General features: G+C 50.1%; 1 protein-coding gene across 8 annotated transcripts in view; it reads right to left on the minus strand.

Annotated features, from left to right (window-relative positions):
* Nucleotides 1–10,386, minus strand: part of PAX5 (paired box 5) — a 209,789-nt gene that overhangs the window by 142,382 nt on the left and 57,021 nt on the right. For all 8 annotated transcript variants that reach the window (XM_047767939.1, XM_047767938.1, XM_047767943.1 and 5 more), the window contains one exon: nt 2,245–2,420. In XM_047767939.1, the coding sequence (XP_047623895.1) occupies nt 2,245–2,420 (176 nt within the window). The remainder of the gene's footprint in view (nt 1–2,244; nt 2,421–10,386) is intronic.

Here is a 10,386-nt window from a genome sequence, read left to right on the forward strand (position 1 = left end):
CTCGCCTGGGTGCCAGGCACTGTGCCAAGCTCACAGTCAAGGTGCAAGAAATATGCTGGATAAATGATCGTATAGGCAGCTGAGCGAATGAGGGAATGGACTCATGGACGGACCCCTCCCAAGTATGAAGCCCTAGAGCCTGCCCAGTCTTCCAGGGAGATTCAAGCTAAAGGAACTATGATTAGATTCTGAGTTTCCATGAGAATCCCGTGAAATACAGAGGGAAAAATAGTCCCTACACTTCATGTCTGAATTGAGTATACAAGGGTTTAATAGCAATGCCAGAGGTTTCGTGCAGAGGCCTGGCCCTTGCCTGCTGGGTGACCTCAGAATCCCTGTCCCCTCTCTGGGCCTCTAAAAAGATGAGGGAGTTGACAGCTTGCCTCTGGAGTCCTGCTGGCTTTAAAATTATGTAATAATGTCAAAGGTTAGAAGCTAACTTTTCTCCCAAGGAAGATTTCAGGTTGAATCCCTCTTCTTTCTCCTGGGTCAGATGGAACATGGCTGCGGCCATCTCTCTGAAGGGCTCTGAGCCATGGAAGAGGCTGGCTGTGATGGAAACAGAACTTTCTCCCTAAAGTCCAGGATCTGGCGTGTGCAAGGTCAGTTCTGGCCAGCACACATGACCAGCATGCCCAGAAGGAGGCATCACTCGACTTGCAGAAGGAAGACCAAAATCCGAGGCACAGGCTCCAAGACCAGGCCCCGCTTCCAGCACCCACCTCCACCCTCCCCTGCACACTCCCTGAAGCCCAGCTTCACTCCTGACACCCTCCCTCTGATCTCGGAGCCTCTGCACTCGCTATTTCCTCTGTCAGGCACAATCTCCCCTCACGTCCCTTCAGGGCTCAGCCTAAGTGTTCTTCCCCCAGGAGGCCACTGTGGCCTCTGGGCTGGCTCAGCATCTCTTCTCTCCAGAGAACCTCAGACATCCCCTCCTGGGAACCTAGCACATCTGTAACCCACGACCCTTTCAGTAATCCTTCCTTATTGGGCTTCTTGCACACATCTGTAGGCTCCCTGAGGGCAGGTCCAAGCCTGCCTTGTCCACACGTGTACCTAGTGCCTGGCTCCATGCCTGGCGCAGAGTAAACACGCATCAGTGTCTGTTAAGTGAATACGCGACTTGCTGGGTGGTCTTAGGCAAGTCTCTTTGCCTCTCTGGGCCTCATCGGAAAAAAAGTGGCTAGATGGTCTGTGAGAGCCCTCCTAGGAAGTGCACAGAGACAGCCAGACTGTCACAGGACAGTGGCCTGGCTCATTCGTCCCCACCCAAAGTCCCCTCCAGCACCTATTTTCTCCGCAAGAGCCTATGCAAGGAGCCTATATTGTTCTGAGTGGCTCTTGGAAAACAGAAGCATCATCTAATTAACCTGTAGAGGAAGCTCAGCGAGGCCAGTCCTCACCACCAGGACCAGTCAGCAAGTGCTGGGAGAGCCACTGCTCCTAGGCCTCTGCAACTCACCCACCAGATGGGTGCTCTTGGCCGGCAGGACCCAAGTCTGAGTTGCCTGTGCCTTTGAGTCCCCAGCCCAGGGCCTGTCACAGACGGGGCACCAGAAACAGTCTCCTGAATTGAATCTGGTACTTGGAGGACCTTATCCAGGCCCTAAGAGCCTCTCACTGGGCAGAGCCTTTCTGGTTCTACCTCTGCAACCACAGGTAGAGATTATTCCTGGCCCAGGTTAGAGCAGGGGGCTGCTCTGCCAGGGATCACCCTGCTTCCTTCCCTCTCTTGCAAAAGAGCCAGCTGTGAGTTTGTCCAGTGAGACATTTCTCCATTTCCAAACTCTTGCATTCAGTTCTAAAAGCATGACAGGACAACGTGACAAGAGGTCTGACAGTGGGGACACGCCAGTGCCATCCTAGCATGGTTTATGGCCAAACAGTGATGCACATTTCCATCTGCACCCTGACTGACAGGATAATGACCCGAGACCACCTCAAGTGGCCCAGAAGATCATTACACCGCCCTGTGCCAAGAGCCCTGGGAAAGGACACCACCACTCCCAGTGGCAGCGCAGCCAGACACGTCACAGCTCTGCTGGGCTGAGAGACAAAGTACAAGGGCAAGAAATCGCAGGAGCTCCAAACACTGGACCTTGGAAGAGGTTGCCCCTGGCCAGGTTTGTCTCGGAAGAGAAGCCGGAGCTCTCACCCACACCCCACCAGATGCCTTCAGGAGGGTGACCCAGGCCTGCACACAGGTGGCAGGTGTGGGGGACAGGGCGTCGTGGGGCATACCTGCTCGGGCTTGATGGGCTCCGCGGTGGTGAAGATGTCTGAGTAGTGCTGCCTCTCAAACACGCGGTCCAGCACCTCCAGCTGCTGCTGTGTGAACAGGTCTCCCCGCATCTGCTTCCGGAGGAAATCTCTGCCCGGCAGTGAGTGACCATTCGGCACAGGAGACTCCTGAATACCTTTGATGAGCACGAGAGAGGAGGGGTGAGTGCGGGTTACGCAAGCTGCTGGGGAAAGATGTCAGGCTCTGGATTGGGAAGAGGGCCCAAGAGACCCAAAAGCCCAGGTCCTTCCCTGATGAGAGAGAACACATACGGGGGCTCAGATGGGGTGGGGTCTTTGGCCAAGGTCACACTGCTGGGTTGCCCAGAGCCAGCTTCCCAAAGCCACCTGCCAGGCCCTGCCTGAAGCAGGCAACACTGCGTCTAATCCTCACAATGAACCTGAGGTCGATGGTATTATTTCCCCCATTTTGCAGAGGAGAAAACTGAAGCCTAGAGAGGTGAACTGATCTACCTGAGGATTAGAGCTCAGGTTGACTCAGAGGCTTAACCACCAGGTGCCACAGCCTCTCCTGCACTGACGATCCTCTTGGAGGTACTGTTTTGTCCCAGAGCTGATACTCTTACTCAGGACATTGGCCACCACAGCATGGTGACCAGCCAATAAAACACTGTGTTAGGAAGGCTGTAGGGAAACTGGTGCTCTCCTACGATGCTGGTAGGAGCCTACTGGTCACACACCCGTGATGGACAATTTGATAAAGTCTCTCAAGATCACACATGCAAGTTCCCTTTGATAGAGCAATTGCAACTTTGGGAATGTATTTTACAGCCAGACTTACACATATGGAAAGTGATATATGTACAAGGTTCTAGTAGCACAAGACTGGAAATAACACCGAGAGTTTATTTGTAGGGGCTGGTTAAATAAGTTATATCGCGCTCACATGGCAGAATATTGCGCAGCAGCAAAAAAGATCGAGCACTCACTCCCTCTGAACTGATATGAAAAGATCTTCAGGATACATCACTAAATGCAAAATAAACAAGATGCAGTACAGCACGTGTAATATACAACTTCTTGTGTAAAAAAGGAAGAAAATAAGACTTTGCATGCATTGAGAGTGTGTGTGTGTGTGTGTGTGTAAGCCCCGCTGGGCAGTGCCTGCCTGCCTCTCCCCCTATTCAGTCTGTCCCGTCAGACACGCCCCATGTCTGCCTCTGGAGGTGACCTCCTGCTGGAAGCCAGGTGGCCCTCCCCCAGAGGTCCTCTCCCAGGGGAGTCACGGGCTGGGTTCTTTGCATAGCTCAGAGCTCTGCAAAGGCAGAGCTTCACCTCCACTGAGGAAGCTCACAGAGCTCAGCCGAGGGCTCCTGTGGGCAAGGTCACTATCTGCTCACCGAGGAGGACCTGGCACGGAGTTCAGGCTCAGACACATGCCAGCTTGAGCACACACACTGGGGTCCTTGGAGGCTCAGCCCCTCAGGACACCACACAAACTCCAGCACTGGCAGCCTCGCTGGGACCTGGGCCGAGTTTTCCAGAAAGAAGGCTGGCCAGCGGCTCTGGCCTTCTGAAAGTCAGCCAGTGCCCCGCCGGCTCAGCCCGGGGGACCGTCCAGGCTGTCTTGGTGACCTAGACACCAAGTAGAGCAGAGGATCGCAGGCTGGGAAGAGCCACCTCTCCAGGCATTCACCCCAACCCTGATCCCTCTAGCTGCTCCCACTCAGCCAGCACCTCCACCTATTTTCTGTCATGCGTAGGGAGGTGAAATCTACCTGCCACTTTGCCCAAATGCTGAAAGTCTGTCATTTCCTTAAAAAGGCCTGGGGCCCTCCTAAACATATAGTCATTTATTCATTCATTAACAGATATGGATAAAGAGTTTTCTCTGGGAGTTCCCATCGTGATTCAGTGGTTAACGAATCCAACTAGGAACCATGAGGTTACAGGTTCGATCCCTGGCCTCGCTCAGTGGGTTAAGGATCCAGCGTTGCCGTGAGCTGTGGTGTAGGTTGAAGACATGGCATGGATCCTGCGTTGCTGTGGCTTTGGCGTAGGCCAGCGGCTACAGCTCCTATTGGACCCCTAGCCTGGGAACCTCCATATGCCGCAGGTACAGCCCTAGAAAAGACAAAAACAAAAAACAGAAAACAAAACAAAAAAACCGGGATACAGTCATGATCAGGATGAGTCCTTCCTTCCAAAACAGTAAGGGCAGCCCACTTGAGTCAAGTACTCACACAAGCAGACATGATTACTGACTGAGATCATTGCTACGATGAAAACGCGCCTGGAAATATATTCATATGACATGTAACAACCTTACAGGGAGGATTCAGGGACGTCTTTCAAGGGAGAGTCATGCTTCAAGTGGGAGTAGAGGACAAGAGGCCAACAGGCAAAATGGGGGGTGGGATAGAGAGGGTGTGCCAGGCAGAGGGGACCACCAGAGAGGAGGAGATGAAAGGAACCAGGGCAGTGAGGGGAAGAGACCCTAGGAGACTCTGGAGAGGCAGGCAGGGGTCCAGCCAGGCAGCCATGGAGGCCAGAAGGCTGCCGAGATAATCTGAGCCTCACTGGGAGCCGATGGGGAAGAGGTGGGGGGAACAATCGCCCTCCTCATCTCTCAGTCCCAGGGCCTGAATCACTAGTTCCTTTCGATCCGGCTGTGCTTTTTTTGGCTGCACCCATGGCATGTGGAAGTTCCCAGGCCAGGGGTAGAACCCAAGCCACAGCAGTGACAATGCCATATCCTTAACCCACTAAGCCACGAGGGACCTCCAGGCTGTGCTTTCTAAACCCTGCTCCCAAGGTTTGCAAAGATTGGGAACTGGCAAGATGAATTTGGCATTTGTGGGCATCTGAGGGTGATGCATGGAGTCAGCTTGTCAGCCGCAGGTGACCCACTGAGCCCATGTGGAAGGTAAATCATTCCTCATTGGCATGTGCCCTGCTCCCAGGACAAAATTTAACCATGAGCACGCAAGATGCCTCCTCCAGGATGTCTTCCTTCATGCCACTTCAGTCACTTCCCCATCTGACCACTTTCTCTCTTATCTTAGGAGCCAAGCCCCTTGGGCCCCTCACTCTCACATGGCACTATTAGCTACCTTGGTGTGGGGGGGGGGGATCCCCACAGTTAATTCATCTCTGTCTCCTCCACAGAGAATATTTATTCCATAAATAAACAAATTCCTAATACCATCTTCACTCTGCAGGTCTAGTCTGCAAAGTCCTGATCCTCCCATCTGACCTCATTCATTCATTCATTCATTTGTTCATTCCTCCCTCAAACAATTTCAGTGGCTAAGCACTGGGCTAATACGGGGCATACAGCAATGAGCAAATGCGGGGCCAGCCCTGTCCTCATGGAACTATGTCCAGTGGAAGAGGCAAACATTAAGTAAAAAATAATCATGTTGGGGTTCTCATTGTGGCACAGCAGAAACGAATCCGACTAGGAGCCATGAGGTTACAGGTTCAATCCCTGGCCTTGCTCAGTGGGTTAAGGATCCGGCGTTGCCGTGAGCTGTGATGTAGGTTGCAGATGCGGCTCGGATCTGGCATTGCTATGGCTGTGGAGGAGGCCAGTGGCTACAGCTCCGATTCCACCCCTTGCCTGGGAACCTCCATATGCTGCGGTGCAGCCCTAAAAAGACAAAAAAAAAGAACCTAAAAGAAAATAATAATAATAATAACCATGTGATTGGGTCACTTTGCTGTACAACAGAAATTAAACACTGTAAATCAACTATAATTAAAAATAAAAAAATAAAATGAATTACTTATAAGCATTATCATCATCATTATCATCAAACCAATAAAGGTGCCAGTGTCAACTAAGACAAGCACTCTGACAAAAAGGTTCTCAGAGCCCAGGGTCCCAGCTGACCCAGCTCTGAGTGCTACACACAATGGGTGAATATGAGCCAAGCAAACAGATTATATGTAAAGAGACAGTTACAAAAATGACCACCAGAAAATCACCCCTGCACAAGAACAGGTCTGAACCTCCAGGCCTCCAGTGGAACTTCCATAGCATTTCTCATCTGAGAAGATGCTGTCTGGCTTCACTGGGGAATGTGGTCCAGGAGACAGGCTCCAAAAACACTCAGACCCATTTTATTCCAGGGAGAAAAATCTGAACTTGCAATGTGAATGGTATGTTTAAGTATATGGACAGACATGGACAAAAATACAAAGGTATACAGGGGGCATGGTATCTTTAAATCTTTTTTTTTTCTACTTGAAATCAAATAATATGTAATAGACCCAGTGCTGGGCTTAGTCAACCATGGCTCGTAGAATTAACATTCTGGAAGCTAGCTTCAGGGGAGCAAGGGGCAGGAAGCTCTGTCTCGGGGAGCAAAGAAATGCTGGCTTTAAATTTCAGGTTAAACCAATGTTATTCACAACCGGGCTTTGAAGCTAAAAGCTTTACACAATCGGGTCTGGTCACGCAAAGAGGGAGGAAGCGAAATAGCCTCAGATTCCCATCTGTCAAGAGAAAGCTGTCTCTTGTGTGTCTTAAAAGATCATAAACCCATTGCATTTTCTTCAGAGCACAGCAGATTCAGGGGTTTTGCATTTTTCTCAGAGAGTTCTGGTTTGCTTCTTTAAAAATCATCATGAACTTTATGTGTGCAGATGCTCACTGCAAGGAAAAAAAAATAAAAACAAATAGGAATCTCCATAATTCCTTCTGGCATCATGGCCTTTGGGATGCAGCCCCAGCCAGAGACCCTGGAACCCAGGAAAGGAGGCTGGAGCTACTGGGTCAGTCTCTGGCCTTTCTCAGAGTCCCATTGCTCTACAGAGCCCAGCCCAATCCGCAGCCCGTACGCAGCCTCCTTTATCCTCACAGTTGCTCCTCAGCACGGCAGGGCAGTGGCAGGGCCCAGAGGGAAAAGGATTGGGAGCCAGCAGACCTGGGTTCTAGCCCCAGCTCTGCCCTTACTTGCTGTGTGAGCCCCGACAATTCCTTTCCCTTTCTGGGCCTCAGATGCCCCATCAATAAACTACAGAGGCTGAGTCAGTCATTTCTAACCATTTTCTCCTCCAAAATCCACCTAGACTTTATCTACTAAATAGCATTAAAGGAGCATTAATCTGTTTTTCCATTTCGGCTGTTTACACAGTCTTTGTAGGGGACTGCCCCCCTCCCCAATATTCATGCTATCCCTAAACAATTTGCCAAGCCTACCCAGGGGGTCCCATTCTCTTTACTAATATTAGGTTTAGGAATAGATGTGTGAGGAGAGGGTGGCTATCGGGCAGCTTCTAAGAGGAAGTAAGAGACAGGAGAAACCTTTTTTCTTCACTGGGCTACACTTACCCTTAATCTTTTTTTGTTTGTTTTGTTGTTGTTGTTGTTGTTTTTGGTCTTTTTAGGGCTGCATGTGCGGCATATGGAGGCTCCCAGGCTAGGGGTCAAATCAGAGCTGAAGCCGCCAGCCTGTGCCACAGCCACAACCATGCAGGATCCAAGCCACGCCTGTGACCTACACCACAGCCCATGGCGACGATGGATCCTTAATCCACTGAGCCAGGACAAGGATCAAACTTTCATCCTCATGGATACTAGTCAGGTTCATTAACCACTGAGCCACGATGGGAACTCCTACACTTAATCTTTTTGAAATTGTGAAAGTAATTCCCAGATCCCACTCTAACTGCTTTTATGGACTACAGCATGCCCCACTCTTACCCCAGGCTCTGAGATCCTCTCCCAGTCTGGCTTGAAGTGCTCCAAGGAGGCTGACTTCCAGCCAGCCTGCTGCTTCTGGACTCTGGCACCCACCACGCTCACGGCCCTGACTCCCCCAGGGAAGTGGAGCACCGAGCCAGGTCTTGGTGAGTCATCTGCCAGCATGGTTGGGAACATTGAACTGGTATGACCCAGGGCATTTCCAGCTTGGGTCAAGTCCAGGGAGCTTGGGGTTGGTCTCCCCAGATGGCTGCCAGGGCTAATTCTTAAAGCAATCTATAAAGCAGAGATCGACCAAATTCAGACTATGCTAACTTGCAGCTTTAAGAAATTGTTTCAGGAGTTCCCATCGTGGCTCAGGAGAAACAAATCTGACTAGCATCCACAGGTCGCAGGTTCAATCCCTGGCCTCACTGAGTAGGTTAAGGATCCTGTGCTGCTGTGAGCTGTGGTGTAGGCCACAGATGTGGCTTGGATCCCCCACTGCTGTGGTTGTGGCATAGGTTGGTGGGCTACAGCCCTGATTCAAACCCTAGCCTGGGAACCTCCATATGACATGGGTATGGCCCTAAAAAGACAAGGAAGGAAGAGAGAAAGAAAGAAAAGAAATTGTTTCAGATGTAAATAAAATTTGATGAGAGAAATTCCAGTGGCTCCAAAATTTCTCAGCATAGAAGTTGCTGACATGACTATGGATTATCAAAGGAGAGTGACGGTGACCAGGGTACTTGTTCTGGGACTACATCAGCAAAATGCCTTGCACATGACTAAGAGAACATCATCTAGTGAAGAATGAAGGGACATTGACAGATGTTGGGACACAGGTTCTCCAATTCCCCCATCTCACATTGGACGGAGCACTGCTTCATGCCAGGCTCTAAGCCAAGCTATTTTTCGCATCCTTAAATTTCAGTGATCCTCAGCACATTTGCACGAAGGGCATATTCTTACCTGATTTTATGGATGAGAAAACTGTGGCTCAGAGAGGTTGAGTAACTGAGGTCACTCGGTCTCTTACCTGCAGATCCAGAGCCCTCTCTACTTCCCTTTATTCCTCAGGTCAACTACTAAGACCAAAGCCCTTGCTTTCCTCATCTGTAAACTGGGAACCATGGTAAGCAGGGCCCTCTCTGGGGCTTTTCTAAGGATGAACTGAGATCATCCCTATGACATAATTAGCCCAAAGTTAGTGTCCACACAACATGAGCTGTTGTCATCATCATTTTCACCAGGAAAACATTTCCAAGGCTACACCGGGAAAAAACCCGAGCCTTCCAGGCCTCCACAACCTGCGCCCCCAATCAGCATCATCCCTCCAGTCACCCTGCCCCCCCCCGCAACGCCATCCCAGCAGGCTACGTCACATTCCCAAGTGTCCCTGATGACACTGTTTGTTCCGCGGCCTCTGCTGGCTCACCCTTCACCCCTGCCCCTCAAAAGCTCAGCCTAAAAGCACCCCTTCTCTGAGGTCCAAAATCTAAATTAATTGCCCTATCTTTTGGGTCTCCCTAGCAAGTCGCATGGGCCACCACTATTATCCTGAACTTCAACCCCTCACAACCCATCCCGTAAAGTCAACCCTCTTGGAATCCCCATTTTATAGCTGAGGAAGCTGGCAGAGACTTAAATAACCTGCTCAAGGTCACAGCAAGGTCACATGGCAAAGCATTTGCCCACCTTTTAACTCATCTTAGAGAGAAGCTGAGCATCAGGATGGATGTGATATAACACAGTGGGCAGATTCAAATCCTCACTCTGTCTTTTATAGGCCTATGATATTTGAGAAACTTCTTTAACCTCTCTAATCTGCAGTTTACTCATCCATATAATGGGACCATACATAACGATATGTAGGACTGACAAAAGAACTGAATGAGGATATATGTAAAATGCTTAGCATAGTCCCTGGCACATGATAAGTGCTCAATAAACATGAGCTGGATCTAGAATTATTCTAGGCATACTTCATTTTATTGTGCTTGGCTTTATTGAGCTTCCCAGATAATTGTATTACAAACCGAAGGCTGTTTTTTGTTTTTCATTTTTTGTTTTGTCTTTTTGCTTTTTCTAGGGCCACTCCCGTGGCATATGGAGGTTCCCAGGCTAGGGGTCTAATCGGAGTTGTAGCTGCCAGCCTACACCATAGCCACAACAACTCAGGATCCAAGCCACATCTGCAACCTACACCACAGCTCACAGCAACGCCAGATCCTTAACCCACTGAACAAGGCCAGGGATCGAACCCACAACCTCATGGTTCCTAGTCGGATTCGTTAACCACTACGCCACGACCGGAACTCCTACAAATCGAAGGTTTGTAGCAACTCTGTGTCAAGCAAGTCTATCAGAGACATTTTTCCAACACCATTTGCTGACTTCATGCCTCTGTGTCACATTTCAGTAATTCTCGCTGTTGCCCTCCACAAACAAAA

Source organism: Phacochoerus africanus, chromosome 2 (genome assembly GCF_016906955.1).
Source record: "Phacochoerus africanus isolate WHEZ1 chromosome 2, ROS_Pafr_v1, whole genome shotgun sequence".
Lineage (NCBI taxonomy): Eukaryota > Metazoa > Chordata > Mammalia > Artiodactyla > Suidae > Phacochoerus > Phacochoerus africanus.